General features: G+C 44.2%; 1 protein-coding gene across 1 annotated transcript in view; it reads left to right on the top strand.

Moving 5' to 3' along the window:
- Nucleotides 1-16,565, top strand: part of FBXW8 (F-box and WD repeat domain containing 8) — a 126,638-nt gene that overhangs the window by 82,366 nt on the left and 27,707 nt on the right. The window contains exons 6-7 of the mRNA XM_082699777.1: nt 1,946-2,142; nt 5,084-5,290. Coding sequence (XP_082555903.1) covers nt 1,946-2,142; nt 5,084-5,290 — 404 coding nt within the window. The remainder of the gene's footprint in view (nt 1-1,945; nt 2,143-5,083; nt 5,291-16,565) is intronic.

Genomic DNA, 16,565 nt, shown 5'->3' with positions numbered 1-16,565 from the left:
AACTAAACTTTGATCATTTCACAATAAATGCATGTATCAAATCATGTTGCTAACTTAAACTGATACAATGTTGTATGTCAGCTGTATCAATAAAACTGGGGCGTAATTGTTGCATGAATGGACAGTTAGAATGAAGACTTCTGTATGTTAGGGGCGCCTGAGTGGCTCAGTCAGTTCAGTGTCCGCCTTCAGCTCAGGTCATGATCCCAGGTTTCTGGGATTGAGCCCCTCATTGGGCTCCCTGCTTTGCGGGGAGACTGCTTCTGCCTCTCCTTCTGCCTGCCACTGCCTGCCACAAGCACTGCTTGTGCTCTCTCTTTCAAATAAATAAAAATAAATAAAATCTTAAAAAAATCTTTTCCCGTATGTTAGAAATATTTAAGGAGAACCTGGGTTGCTCAGTTGGTTAGGTGTCTGACTCTTGATTTCAGCTTAGGTCATAATCTCAGGGTCCTGAAATCCAGCCCCATGTGGGGCTCTGCACTCCACAGGGAGTCTGATTGAGATCCTCTCACTCTCCCCGTGCTTGCGTGCTCACGCTCTCTCTCCTCTCTAAAATAAGTAAAATCTTAAAAAAAAAAAAAATTCAGCAATTGATATATATCCTCCCATTCTTTTTTTAAGTCTTTCTCATAAAAACATTTTCTAAAATTTTTATTTTTGGTCAAAATAATTTTGGGAAAAATCTTCAGAATATACAAATGATATACAGTAAAATGCCCTCCTGTTCTTATCTCTTCTCCTTGGTTTCTTTCCTTCAAGGCCAGTCATTAATAAAGTTTCTTGTGTATCCTTCCATACACAGGGATAGTCCTCATAAGTGTGTGTGTGTGTGTAAATTTTTAAAACACAAAAGTAGTATAGCATACTCTACCACTATTCTGTCCTTTACTCTTTCTTGTTTAGTAATACATTTTGTTGATCATTTCATATAGCTTATATATAAGGTTGACGTAGTCTTGTTTAACTGGTCGTTTTATTTAAATGTCAAGCTGTGGTGGGCATTTAGATAGCTTCCAATCTGTTGGCATAATTAAAAACATTACAGTGACCATCCATATACATTGTAATTTGGTAAATATTATCAAATTGCCTTTATAGAGTTGGGTGAATTAGTTTACATCCCCAGCAATAGTTTAAGATAGAGCCTATTTCCACACATCCGCAACAATAAAATGTTTATGAAGTTGTCCATTTGTCAATTTGATGAAAATAATACTCTATGATCATTTTCATTTGTACTTTTTGTAATTGTGAGTGAAATTTTGTATTTTTCTTATGTTTATATATCAGTTGGATTTCTTTTTTCTGTGACCAGGATGTTCACGTCCTTTGCTCACTTCCTAATTACTTTTTTTTTTTCTTACTGAATCTTAGAAGTTTTTATTAAGGAAATTGACCCTTTGTTATATGTGATGCACACTTGGGGCACCTGGGTGGCTCAGTTATTAGGTGTCTGCCTTTGGCTCAGGTCATGATCCCAGGGTTCTGGGATCAAACCCCACATTGAGCTCCCTGCTTGGTAGGAGGCCTGCTTCTCCCTCTCCCACATGCTCTGCTTGGATTCCCTCTCTCGCTCTGTCAAATACATAAATAAAATCTTTTTTAAAAAATGTGACGCAAACTTATCATTTACCTTTTAGTTTTCTTTATAGTGAACAATTGTTTTTTTTTGTTTTTTAAAGATTTTGTTCATCTCTTTGACAGACAGACATCACAAGCAGGTAGAGAGAGGAAGGGAAGCAGGCTTTCCGCTGAGTAGGGAAGCAGAGAGCCCGATGAGGGCCTATCCCAGGATCAAGACCCGGTCAAAGGCAGAGGCTTTAACCCACTAAGCCACCCAGGCACCCATGAACAATTGTTTTTAAAATTGTGCGTTTTAAGTGAATTTACAATTATTACCTGTGTTTTATTTGTTTGTTTGTTTGTTTGTTTTCCTACATAGGATTTCTTAATATTTGGGATCTAAGGACTGGAAAGTATCCTGTCCATCGTTTTGAGCATGACGCAAGAATACAAGCACTCGCTCTCAGCCAGGACGACGTGACTGTGGCCACGGCTTCTGCTTTTGACGTTGTGATGTTACGCCCCAGTGAGGAGGGGTATTGGCAAATCACTGCCGAATTTGAAGTTCAGAAACTGGTAAGCTTTTTGGTCTGATCACTGTATCCTCCGTTGTTGAAATCTCCAGGTCTAGTACAGACAGATAGTAATGATGTCGGCAACTCCCATTCACTCGGGGCTTCGTGGACACCTTCCATTTCTAAATCTCATGGCAACCTTACAAAATAGCTAGTATCTCTCCCTCATTTACCAGAAAGCCAGGAGAGGCTTGGAGCAGTAAACCAACTTGCCCCATATCTCAGCCCCATATCTCAGCGCTAAGAAGCTGTGCTGCAAACCTCAGGGCTGACTTCAAGACTAGTGTTTCTGGTTACTGGGGTCTCTGGCTTCCTTCTCGTTCATAGGACATTCACCCCTGGAAATCTGAGCCTGGTTTCTAGCCTATTATATAAGTGAAAATGAATTCAGTCGTATCCTGCCAATCCATATGGGAAGGAAGGTTTCCATCCTGCACTTTCTTCACCTAGGATTTTCTCACCTGCAATTAAGAGTAGCACCTGAGTGAAAATAAATTTAAGTCCGCGTTAATTGGGTAGCTGTGTTCCAGGATGTCATGCGTGAAGCTCGGCCAGCCTGAAGAGTTCTTTCACATAGAGCCTGTTTCTGAGTCCATTTGTATGTGAGCCTCCGTGGTTATATGGTGGGAGATGATTTTGTGGTAAGAAGGAAGAGCTGAAATCTGTGCTAAATTTGGCTTTAGTTTAACCTTGATTTTAGCACTAGTGGGAGAGCAAACAGAAAAGCCAATTTTGAATAATGAATTTGTGGTCTGACCTGGAACAGATCCTGTTCTCCCTTTTCCCCCCAGGTAGAGCTCTTGTTAGGCTTGAGTAACTCCAAAGCCCTTGGCCTCTCCACATCCCCTCCGTAAGCTTCTTGTCCCTCTAGTGAGCAATTTCTGCAGTTCCAGTGGTGGTTCCCTGAAACTTCCTGTTGCTCCTCTTGGAGTTTTATTAGAGAAATGTAGAAGTACCATCTCTTTGTTCTCGAAACTACCATAGTGTTTATCATTTGGTCTCTGCCTAAAGAATATTCTAGATGAGCAATAATTATATGAATTCGACAATTACTTAAGATTTGAGTTCCTCTGTAAAGTGTAAATCCTGCCTTGGCAATAAGGTGGCAGCCTGGCATAGACTGGAAGCTTTTTAAAGTAGTTTACAGCTCCTGGCAAATGGCGCAGCCACAGTCGATCTGAGCTTCTTGGTCTGTCAAAAATCCAACAGTAAAGTGAAATTAAATGGCTAGACTGAGGATGTTGATTTTTGGAAAATAAGAAATGAGTTTTAGAATAGGGGAGAGAGGAAGGCGGCAACCGCTGCTGGAGGCATGTGTTATTATGCTTTTTGTGTGTTCTTTCTCATCCTGGACGAGGGGTTGCCACAGAATGTGCTGTCACTGAAAAAGGCACCTCCTGGCCTGTGAAAGCCGGGCCATTTTTGTCTTTCCCAGATAGGCTCCCTGAATCACAATGGCAGCGTTCCCTGATTGGTGCTACTGGCCGAGAATGTCTGTCCTTTGTCATGAGTTCTTGGCTGGGGACATGGGGCCTGCCACTCACACCCTAGGGCCAGAGGATTAGCAGAATCACCCGGATGTTTACTCTTTCTCAAGCTCCTCTGGACAGTCCCCGGGATGCAGGCTTTTGAACCCCTTTGGCTTATTGTCAGGGCAGTGCTGTCCCTTTCCACAGTGGTTTTCATAATTACACAGCATGGCACACCTTCTGCTTTTGTACTCTCCCATTTTACTCAAGGTGAAAACCTGGTGTAAACTGTGCTCGGGAGACATGTGCCATTCAGGGACATAGAAAAGCAAATTATTCCTGAAGGGAGCACCTCATGCTCGTGCAGATTAGAGAAAGTGGTTGCAATAAATAATGTCAGGAGTAGTAAAGGGGTCTTTCTACCCTCAATGACTTTGAAGCCAGCAGAGGACAGATACCTCAGGTACTTTTAGCCTTTTAGCAACACAGTTTTGGTATTTGCACAAATGTTAAAATGTGAATGGTGCTAATTTAGAACTGAGTGGATTTTTTTTCAGTTTCTTGTAAAAAAAAAAAAACACTTTATTTTTTGAATAGTTATTATACCTTCATGGTTCAGAATTTAAAAGATAGAGTAAGGTTTACAGAGAGAAATCTCTCTTCCAACCCATCAAAGAACTCTGTTCCCTTTTTGAAAGTAGCCAATATTATCAGATTTATATTTGCATAAGTCACATACGTGCTATGGTCCCTCTGGCCATCCTTCACTGTGAATGCTGTTACCTTGCTTCCTTGCTTTTTTCCCCCCCAAATGTATCTTGGAGATGATTCCATTTATATCAGTGTATAAAGAATGCTTCATGCTTTTTTTTTCTGTGGCTGCATAGTATTCCAATGCATAGATGTATTGTTAATTAGTCCCTTGGTAAGGCATGTTTAGGTTTTTCCAATTTTTAGCTAAGACAACATAGTAAATAACCTTGTACACAATTGTTTTGCCTGCATGTGAGTTTACTTGTAAGTAAATTCATAGGGCTGACTTGCAGGTTCTGAGCAAATGTGCATTTGACATTGTGATAAGTATTGCCAGATGTCCCTCTAGAGAGGTTGGAACAGATTATATCCCACCAACCGTAAGTGGGATCTGCAAGTATGGTTGTCCCCCTCCATTTCCAGATCAGTGTCCTATCAGGCTAATTGATCTTTGCTGATATGACTGGTGAAAATGGTATCTTGGCGAATTACTTCATATTTCTCTTATCAGAAATGTATCTTTTTTTTTTTTTAAAGAGCAACTTTTTATTAGTGTAAGAATTATGTTCTCATTTCCTGTGACCTTGTGAGCCTTTGCCCATCTTTTTCAGTCAGGCTGCTGGTCTTATTGACATAGAGGAGGAATTGTATATTTTTGACCAAGTCAGGATGAACCATGGGTGAGACCTGATGGACTCCATAACTCCTATCCTTTCACAGGTTGACTACCTTGAAATAGTTCCAGATACTGAAAGGTACCCTGTGGCAGTGGCCACGGCTGGAGATCTGGTGTACCTGCTAAAAGCTGAAGACTCTGCCAGAACCCTCCATTATGTCTACGGCCAGCCCGTCACGTGTCTGGATGTCTCGGCCAACCAGGCTGCTTTCGGTGTGAAGAGTCTAGGATGGGTATACGAAGGAAACAAGGTACAAAAATATTAAGATGTATGAGGAACAAAAAAGAACATCGGTTTTTATTTTTTTGAAGACAATTAAAAAATTAAAGCTGTCTGATAAATTTTTAAGATATATTCAGGCAATATATTTCAGCATGGTAAAAAAATAAGAAACTTCAAGCACTTCTGAAGGCTGTAAAATGAAAGTAATTGTTTCCTTTCTCGTTCCTTCCCCCCAACCCCACTCCACAGAAGAAACTATTAAACAGTTTCTAGGTATCCATCTAGAGGAATTTCATGCATTTATAGGGACATTTATACACCAAAAAATGAGATCATAGTATACATACTGTCCTGTACTCAACATTTTCATTCAGTAATATACCTTGGAGAGCGTTCTTTGTCAGCACATACTATGTTCCTTCTCACTAGGGTTGCAGCATATGCTTATGGCCCATGTCTGTTTATCCAAGCCCCGCTCACGGGTGGGCAGTCGGGTCGTTTCACTGTTGGCTGTTACAGACCACACTACGATGTGTACTGCAGCTTCTTAAAGTCTTGTGTGGTAGATCTCTAGGATAAATTCCTAGCAGTTACATTGCTTGGCCAGAGGGTGTGTGCCTTAAGACGATGATGGACTTTGCCAAATTGCCCTCTAAAAGGGTTGCAGCAAAATCTCTCACCTGTAGTGCATAAAAATGCCTTCTGATAATCTTTGAGTCAAAATTAAGGAGAGAGGTGTTTTAATTGACTAAATTTTACCATTACCTAGCATTTTACTATCCTGACTATAGGCCAAGTATTTGGTCTTCAAGCTGATTTCTTTCTCTCTCTCTCTCTTCCAGTGGAATCAGGGGAGAAAGGGATCAAGTTCTGTTTTGTATTGTTTTGTTTTGTTTTTCTCCAATTTGCCCGCTCTTGACCCTGCTGGCAGTGGGTGCAGTCCTTGGGAAGGAACTTCCCTGAGCCAGCCGCTCCTCTGATGACATAGCTTCTCCTTCAGGAAGGAGGCCGTCTTCCACGGAGCAGCGTTATGACCCGGAGAAAAGCCGGGCTCTGGATGCACACAGCCGAATTTCAGTTCCACTTCTGTAGTAACCTGCTGTCCTGTGGGACCTTAACCCTTTTAGGCCTCAGTTTTCTCATTGGTAAAGGGCATTCTGAATAGTAGCTACTTCATGAAATGGTAGGGTTTGATGAAAATCTGTGTGTAAAGCTTTAAGCATAGTGCCTGGCCTGTGAGCATGACCATCATGGTGCTTCCTGTTTGTTTCCTCCACTCATAGTTTATGTCTGGCCTCCGGTTGTGATTTTTAGATCTTGTTTCCCCTGTGTATAGTCCCCTCTAAGATCAAATCTCGTTCATCAAGGTGTCCACTAGTTTTGCGACTTAGTAAATGTGCAAAGAATTGAAGCATCCGGATTGCAGCGAGCTATTCTTTGTTCAGGAGGACGCATAAAGCAGTCAAAGATACATGTGGCTTTTTGCAACCTCACTGTGACAGCGGACTCCCTTTGTGCTCTAGTTGGCCTGTTTGGTGGGAGCACATTGAGCACAGCTTAGCTGGAAAGATAGATTGAGGATGACTTAACTCGTGTTGTGCGTTCCTGGGAGGTGGGGGAGGGGAGAGCAGTTGATTTCCTAAGGCAGTTTCCTTTCTTGCTTTGAAAAAACCTTTTCTGGTCCCCGGTGAGCTCATTTATTGAGAGAAGAGAGACTATTTGCCTTCTAAGTTTTCATCTATCAAACTTTCAAGTTTGGTTATCTCCTTTATGTCTGAGGTTCTCAGTGTAGTGAGGTGACAGTTTTATTTAGCACTAGCCTTGCTTAAATTTGTCCTATTTTTTTTTTTTAAGATTTTATTTATTTATTTGACAGAGAGAAATCACAAGTAGATGGAGAGGCAGGCAGAGAGAGAGAGAGGGAAGCAGGCTCTCCGCTGAGCAGAGAGCCCGATGCGGGACTCGATCCCAGGACTCTGAGATCATGACCTGAGCCGAAGGCAGCGGCTTAACCCACTGAGCCACCCAGGCGCCCCAAATTTGTCCTATTTTAATAAATTTTTCATAGTTAGGTCCTCTTTGACTTACCTGTGTGGATGTATTTGAGAAACCAGTAAAGGGATATTTCAGCACAAAATTAGAGTGGGTGTATCCTTTGGATATTGATGGAAAGAAGTGCTGTTTTGGATATCTCGGGTTTTTCAACCCCATTAAAAGCACTAATTAGGGAGACCTGCATGGCTCAGTCGGTTGAAAATCTGCCTTCGGCTCGGGTCATCATCCCAGGATCCTGGTATCAAGCCCCACATCAGGCTTCCTGCTCAGCGAGGGCCTGCTACTCCCTCTCTTCCCTGCTGATGCTCTTTCTCTTTCTCTCTCTCTGGCTATCTCTGTCACTATCTCTGTCTCTCTCTTTAATTAAAAAAAAAATCTAGAAAAATAAAAGCACTAATTATTGGAATCAGCTGATTAACCCACTGATTTTATGAAAATTTACTTTTAAAAGTTGTCCCTCAAGTCATTACCTGGTATTTTTCATTGGTGTTTTAAAATGAAGAATGGAGATTAATTTACTACAAGAATGTGTCTCAGCATCTCTTTGAATCTGATAGTACCATTAGTCATCCAAATATTATGTGAGTGCAGCTCCAAACCCTCCAACACTTCTGTGGGTGGATGGCTGGTGGTTGCTAGTAGAGCCGTTGTAACTTTGCATTGAGATGTTTCTCCAGCATGAACGCCGCCCACTGGAGCGTGAGGGAGGCCACGCTATATCTGGGAAATGTTCTCCAGTTTTGAGGAGGCAGCACTTTCCATCTGATTGTGTTCAATGAATTCTCTGCTTGTTTGAGAAAAACCTGCATTTTTAGGAAACTAATTGTCCTGTAACATTTCTGGGTGAACTAAGCCATGTCATGGGTGGCTCTATAAGATTTTAGTATCCTCCTGCTATCCTATAATATCATAATCCCCAAACAGTCTTATGTGCGGTGCTCAGTGTCACTGTGCTTACACTGTGAATACCATGTTTGGGCTCTATTTGCTTTGGCCCGGAAGCATGTGGCCCAGCACATTTTATTAGGATGGTGTGAGACTATTAGCAGGAGAGTTTGCCTGCGGCTAAATGCACATGGGGGTTTGTGTCTGTGCCTCTGGCCTGTGTATTTAGGATTCAGATGAAGGCTTTATGAGAACAGAGAGTTTGGTTTATCTTTGTTTGTACTGATACAGAACTGGGGTTTAGCTATAATCCGTTATTGATTAACTGTGATCAAAGCAGATAGTGAAGTCCAAATGTTGATACAGAATTTGAATCAGCGACCAGAATTTCCCTAACCTGTAGAAGTGCCCCAGCAGTGTTATTTGTGTTCAGTTGGAGAATATCCTTGCACCATGTGATAATCACATTAGCTTTTTATAGGAACCACAGCTATCTGAGCATCAAGTAATAATGTTTTCGGATCCATCCGTTCATACATCTAGCCAGCCGGATGCGTGCTGGGCGTGGAGAGTTACAGAACACCAGTTGTGTTCCTGGCATTGGCACGTTACAACAGCATTCTGCACAGGCTTCAGCGAATTGGCACTTTTAGAACCTAGCCTGTTCATACACATAGTCTCCTAAGGAAATGAAACCAAGGAACATCACACAAAATGTATCTAATCTCAGGGCACATGGGTGGCTCAGTTGGTTAAGCAAGTTAAACAATTCTTGTTTTCCACTCAGGTCATGAAATCAGGGTGGTAAGATCAAGCCCCAAGTCAGGCTCCATGCTGGGCATGGAGCCTACTTATGATTCTCTCTCTCCCTGCTCCTTTGCCCCTCCCCTGCCTCATGCGTGGACACATGCTTCCTCTCTCTCCCTCTCTCTCAAAAAAGTAAGGTATTTAGTCTTAAGAAAAGGCTTGTAAATATAGCCGGTGGTTCAGCTGTTTCCAGCTCAGGTAGGAAGGATCAGAAAGAAAGCTCTGGTCCCTCTTGGTCTGCCTGTGTGCAGGGATCTCCAGGCTTACAGGCTCTAGAGTTTTGATATTGCCTTCTTGGGCTCTTTACTTCAGTGGCATACATGACCTGAAAGATGGCCGTTGCTGAGTGGCATGTGATGGTGAGGGAAAACAAGTGTAGTTGCAATTACTCCGGCCTCCGTTGTGCTGCAGTGTGGAAATCAGTGTCAACTCTGTTGCTCACCCTCTAAAGTGTGTTTTTATGTCTCACATTTCCTGAACCTGTCAAAAACACTTCATCCGTGAAAATGGTATTTATGATACCATATTATCTTTATTAATTCTTTTGCTGCTTGAATTAAATTTTTGCTCTCAGAGGTAGAGGGGTAGAAGATTCAATTGCCTCATTTAAGAGCATTACGTTGACGATGAGTCTCATGCCTCATAAAGGAAAGAGAGAGACCCACTTAGGGCTCTTAGCATCATTCTATGTATTTGGACATATTTCCTAATTTAGTTCTGAAGTACTTGGCATTCGATGGCAGATTGTATTAAGTAGCACGCGGCATGCATCCTAATCAGGGAGATGTGAGTGAAGTAATCCAGAAGGCTGGAACGTGTTTGACAAGGACGCTTGCTTGGCGCTGCTGCCTCAGCTTACATCACGCTGGAAAAGAATTGCTAACGTCTCCTGTGATAATCATTCCCTCTACATGAACGTGAAAGGACTCTGGATTGGTGGCTTGCGCTTGTCACGAGTTGAAATATCAGTCAGAGAGAGCCTTTGGAATCAGAAACTCAGCACCTGTGCGTTTGCCCCCCCCCCCCATATCTACACTAGAATACGAAACCCATCTTTTGCTCAAGTTCTATTCCAGAGAACAAAAACTTGGTATTTTACAAACAGGATGACTAATTTAAATTGAAATTTCCCAAAGTAAAAGGCTAATTTCCTTTTCACTTTCATCTTAAAACCTTTAAAATTTTTTGTATATACTTTGTTATTGGAGAAATTTAGGGAAGTAGCTCTTGGAGACCAGTTTTCTTGGATTACCGAGTCATGTGGACTACCAAAAAGATCCATTTTTATTATTGAGGTTGCTGCCATTGTTAGTGACTCCTTATTGAACACATGCTATATGCAGGATTTTTTTTTTTAAGGTTTATTTATGAGAGAGAGAGAGCGCAAGCGCATGTGCACATGTACAGGAAGGGCAGAAGGAGAGGGAGAGAATCTCAAGCAGACTCCCTGCTGAGTGTGGAACCTGATGCAGAGCCTAATCTCATGACCCTGAGATCATGACCTGAGCCAAAACCAAGAGTTGGACACGTAACTGACTGAGCCCTCCTCCACCGCCCAGACACCCCCATGTGCTAGATTTCTGATTGTAACTGAAAACCAAGATGAACCAAACATGACCTCTGCGTGGGGCTTACGATCTTGTGGGCCTTACCAGCAACTTAGCAATGCAGAAGTGGTTTTCTCCCCATCAGGAGGAACCGGAGGCCATTTTACTGAAGTCACTGAATTTCAGAGCAGTGAAAAATTATACAGATAAATAGATGAGGATGGAACATCCAAATGCGTTTCATATACGTTTTAGCACTGAAATGGTATCAGGAGGCGAGAAAACCGTTCTGTATTGTTAATGGATAATAATGAATTCTCACGTGTTGTGGAAACCCTGAAGCACCCCCGTGGCTCTAGGGTTTCTCAGGACAGAGCATGGAACCTCTAACTGCAGAGACCTTTCGCCACCAACTCTGATGTGCCCTGTGATCACAGTGCGTGACTCTGCAAGAAGCATTTCTTAGAATACTGCTGCTGCTTGTGGAAGCTAAGAGGCCTTTAGGGTCTCTAGTGGTCCTGGACCACTCCTGAGAGGGAGCGACGAAGTCAGAGGAAGGGAATAGAGGGGAAAGTATTTTCAGCTCCAGTCAAGTAGTGGGATAATTGCTGGGGACTCAGCAAGGTTCTGGAGTCCGATAAACCTTAGGTGGGCTACTGGCATGCTTCAGGCTCCCCATTTGGGAAGGGAAAAGACCTGGGAAAGGCAGATAATGTGCTTTGCACGGGCCTGGTGCTCAGCACTTGTCAGGTTCCTCTTTCACCTCCCCACCCCCTAGCTTTAGGTCAGGTTGGAGCTCATCAGGAAAGCCTGGGCAGGAGGCAAGCCCAGGCCTGAAGGGGAGGAAGTATGGGGGAGCAGTATTGGGGTGGTGCAGGCCACCTGGAACACAGGGACTAGCAGGGGGCAGGGCTAAAGCCATGCTGGTAGTGATAGCGGTCTGTGGTGCTTCACGAGATTCATTTTCCCAAGAACTGTTTTGAAAGAATATGTTTAGAATAGATAAGGGATAGATCAATTTAGCTTCTTACAGAACTAATGGAATAAGTTAATGTGAATGCTGAGTCACTTTGTGTCAAAGCCTCTGACACGTGAAGCCTTATTGGAGAGGGCTGGCACTGTGTCTTAAACATTTATTGTCCTCACTTACATTTGCATGATTTTGTACACCAATGACATTTGTGTCATTTTCTAATTGTTAAAAACCTGGACCAGTATTCTTTTTTATTTTTTTTAAGATTTTATTTATTTATTTGACAGAGATCACAAGGAGGCAGAGAGGCAGTCAGAGAATAAGAGGAGGAAGCAGGCTTCCCGCTGAGCAGAGAGCCCTGTGGGGCGGCGGGGGGGGGGGGGGCCTCAATCCCAGGACCCTGAGACCATGACCTGAGCTGAAGGCAGAGGCTTAACCCACTGAGCTACCCAGGTGCCCTGTGGACCAGTATTCTTGAAGCTCTGAGCAAAATTACAAGATGATTACATTGAAGTATATGGTGATCATTGCTTTTCTTCTCTTTTGCCTCTTGAATTAGCTTAGAATTTTATTTAGGGCCTATTTTTTTTCTCTCTTTTTTAATCAAAGTATAGCTGACATATAATGTTATATTAGTTTCAGGTGTATAACCTAGTGATTTGACTGTTCTATACATTGTTCTGTGCCCACCACAGTAAATGTAGTCCCCATCTGTCACTATACAATGTTATTACACTATTACTGACTATATTCCCTGTGCTGCACTTTTCATTCCCATGACTTATTTATAACTGTAAGTTTATATCTCTTAATCTCCTTCACCTGTCCGAGAGGATCTACAGATGGCCTGTTAATAGGGCCCAATTTTTCTAATGGTGTTCTTGGTGATTTATGTGAAATTTTCATCCTGGTTTACCATTCCACACCCATGGAAGAATCTGAACTTGGAGGTGACCTTTGTGTTTGTTTCACCTCACAAATAGGTATGGCTTTGGCTTCTTTGTGACAGATGAGTCTTGGAGTCAATAGGGCCCAAGCAGCAACTAGGTTTTGTTAGGGTTAAAAATCAGCTTGTTTTTCAGTTGATAAAGATCAAGGGACGCCAGGAGGGGGCTATGGGAAAGATTTGTCTTTACTCTAGAACTAAAAACAGTAACACTGTAGAATCGGCTGCATGCTCTGGTATGTAGATGTCCAGACCATTGTAACCCATGGGTAGGTTGGCGGAGAGCAGGAGAAAGAAGACACCCAGAAAATGACCTGTGTGAGTAGAATTTCAGGATATTTAAGACATTTTATTGTTCTCAAATACACATAGCTTAGACTAACAAAATATTACAAGTTAGAGAACTTTGCTTTTTATTCAATACATAAATGAAATATGATTTATTCATTTACTCAGCACTCCAGTTTCAATGAGGCATCACGTTAGAGTGGGTTAATAATTATAAATTATTGAGTTGCAGATGAGTCCTAATGGACGCAAAGTTACTCTTTTAAGCATTCTCTCCGTGTGTTATTAATTTGCAGGGTAAAGGAAAACTCCAGCTCAGTCCAAGTTTGAGGGATCATATTCCAAATTAAGGAATTTGAGCTGAGTAATGAGGTTTATAGTGTGTCACAGTGAGGCCAGGAATCCAACAGAGTGTCCCTCACCAAATGTCCACAGTTGCTAGAACCTGTGAATAGGTTAGGATACATGGCAAAGGGGAATGAAGGTTGTAGAAGGAGGTAAGGATGCTAGTCCCCTGACCTTAAAATAGGAAGATTGTTCTGGATTATCTGGGTGAGCCCCCATGGAATCGCAAGCATCCTTAAAAGTAGAAGAGGGAGGCGGGAGAAGAGGTGATGCCCTGTGAGAAGGTCCTAACTCCCTGCTGACAGCTTGGACATGGAGGAAAGGTTCTAAGAGCCAGGGAATATGGGCAGCTTCTAGAAGCTGGAAAAGGCAAGGAAACGGATTCTTCCCTAGTCTTGACCAGGGAACTAGGTGTTAGCCAGTGAGACCCACAGTAGGTTTCCAACCTACAGGATTGTAGAATGGTAACAGTTTGTTTCAAAACAAAAAGAGGAGGCAAGGAGTGGACTGGACTGTGGGGCATGCAGAAAGCGGCTCTGCTGGGACCTGCCTCTGCTCACCTCGCCTGCTCCAGAAAGATGCTTTGATACGGGACTGACTGACTGGACCTCAGCCAAATTCAGTACCCAGATCCTTTGGATCTTTCTGGGTTAGGACCTCTGGTTCAGGCTCTATCTACTCCTCTGGGTGGCCATACTGGCCTGCAGTGTTTCCTTGGAGTGTGCACTCTTGTCTCATGTTCACAAAAATGACATGAAAATAATTGCTCCCAGTCCCCCCTCCCTTACTGGTCCCTGCTCTTTCCCCACCTCTGTGCTCTTATACCACCTGGCAGCATACCTCCTCATGGTCCTGTCAGGCTTTACCAGAGCTGTGGCTCCGTGCTGAGGACGGTGGGTGAGGCCCTGGTGTGCTGGCCTTCAGACTGGCCCTCAGGATCTGTAGGAGTCCAGTTCCTGCTCTCATCCCACACCTCCAGAGTGAGTCCCTTGCTCCAGCCAGGCCGACTCCGTCCACAACAGGACATGTCTGTTACCAACGGAAGCATTCCCTCTTTCCCTCCTGTTTCTCCGTGTCCTTTCAGGAAAGGTCTGTCCAGAGTCCCACTTACCAGAAGGAGCCTTACTGACTCGCTGGCTCACAGTGAATACCCTTCTTCTCTGACTTGTGTGGTATGTGGTCTAAATCTCACCTTTTGGTACTGTTACTGCCCAGCACTTTTCTTAACTAGATTAGCGTTAACTGGGAGGCAGGAAGTGAGCATCTACAGCTGAGTAATACTTCTGTCGTGGTAGAGACTCATTCTTGGCCTGGGAGGCAGTATTGGTATAGTGGGGGGTTCTCAAATGCCAGGCAGCATAGAAATATGTGGAACTCTGGACCCTAGCGCCAAGGGTTCTGAGTCGGGTTTGGGGTGGGCCTAAGAATCTGCATGTCTGGCAGGTGCTGTAATGTTCCTCGTCCTGGGGCCACACTCTGCGTACCACGGGGTAGAGGTTTCAAGAGCGAGCATGGGTATGAAGGCTCAGCACCCAGGTTTGAATCCCAGTTCCACAACCTCATCACTGTAGGTGCTTCCACCTCAACACACGTCCATTTCCTCATGTGTACGACGGGTAAAATCCTGTGACCCCCACCGTATGGGATTGTGGGGAGCAGGCATCGTGGTAGTCTTTGCACCTAAGAGGACACTATAAACGTTACCCATTATTAAGAACCATTTTTCTTGGAAACCGAAAAGGCATTGTGCAGACACGTAGGGATGGGACTGGCTGGGCTTTGCCACCTGTGTCCTTGGCCACTTTTGTCACCTGTGTAATTGGGGCAAGCTAATGGGCCTCCACTTCTTTGTGCATAAAATGTAGGCAGTATTATTTGTCTTCTACTTGGTGGTTGTGAGAATCCCATAGAATATTCTGAAAGGATTTATGTGAAGGAATATGAGGATTACTATTAACAGATACTATTTATGTATTCTTTAAGTGCAAAGCACTTCTGAGCTTGTGTGGGCGGGGAGGGAGTCCAGTTGTGAACCACAGCTGTAGTGTGGACCATTTGCCCGACACCGAAGGCCCTGACCGTTCAGCACATTTGCTCACTCTCCCCTGTCAGCTGTCCTGTGTGTCCAGGGTCTGATTTTAGCTGCGCACTGCCTGTCTGCCTTCTTCTAAGCTTTGTCCAGTCCAGCCTGGGGCCACACTCAAAGTCACCAGCGCAGTCAGACAGGAACCGAGAGCCCGGCCGATGTGACCGCCTGCACAATCCAGTCCGATGTTAAGTGTGTAGGCTTACAGACGCCTAGTCTGCGGCCTCCATGGCCTCCATGTATGCAAGCGGCGGACGGAATAACTTTCTTGCGGGCTGGGAGCAGTTACCTGTGGTTGCTGTTTGTGAAGCACTTTGAAACCGGCTGTTCTCTTTGTTACCATGAGGCCTAACAGGAGGACGGGAGGATTTTCAGCTTTCGGTGGCATGTTTGCATAAAAGTATGATCTCTTCGCTGGGCTGAACGCATGGTAAGGAGCACTTCTGGTCGGTTTTAGGTACCCCTTCACCAGTTCTCTACCATCGCATCTCTGTTCCTTATTCTAGCACTAGGGCAGAGAGTGTCTAGAGAGAGCCCTCTGCAGCAAAGTAGAGAGGCCTGTGCTGTCCCCTCCACAGCAGACCGCCTGCTTTATCATCTCCAGCATCTACGGACATAGGGTTGAGAGCGCGGGAGAGAGATTTGGATTACGCCTGCCTGCATTTTCACCCGAGCGTACTCCTGCTCTCTGGGTTCCTTTCAGGTTTAGGTCACAATAGGTGTTGGTTTGGCCTCACTCTGGTCCTTTGTAGACATCTGCCCACGCCACAAAGCCCCCACGTTTGGCACAGGCCGTGGTGATTGGCAGTGCCTTCGCGGGCAGAGTCCAGTCCTGGAACGGCGGGGGGTGCAGGTGCATTGGCACGCGGTGGTGGGGAGCGCACACAGGCTCTGCCGGCCCAGCGCCTGGCGACACTCGGCAACACCGTCCCGTCCCTGAAATATCTTGGCCTTGTGGGCTTGTCACTCCAATTAAAACTTAAACATGAAAGCAGCCCAGGCTGCTGCTCCCTTTGTGCTGCGTTTGAGTGTGGCCTGTGCCAGCAGCGTGTCATGGAGACTGCGGAGGGGGCGCTGCACTTCAGGGATCCGCGCTCGCGCCGGGATCCGTTCTTCAAGCCTCGCATCTTGCCGGTTGCTGCTGCTAAGTGCACCTGGGAGGCAAGTTTCTGTTTGCCAACAGAAAGTCACCTTTGGGATGGCGACGAGAGTCACTGTGCACATGTTCAGAGATATGCCGTGTTACCAAGCCTCCCGCTCTGACTTCTCTCTGGCGAGGGCTTACAAAATAGTCTCTCTGGCTGATTGTCAAAAATTACATCATATCGGAGTAAACTGCTTTTAAATCAGACATCCATTATTCATGTATAT

The sequence above is a fragment of the Mustela nivalis genome, assembly GCF_964662115.1.
Source record: "Mustela nivalis genome assembly, chromosome: 14".
Taxonomy (NCBI): Eukaryota; Metazoa; Chordata; class Mammalia; order Carnivora; family Mustelidae; genus Mustela; species Mustela nivalis.
Note: the sequence above shows the minus strand (reverse complement) of the source record. Positions and strands in the feature narration are given on the sequence as shown.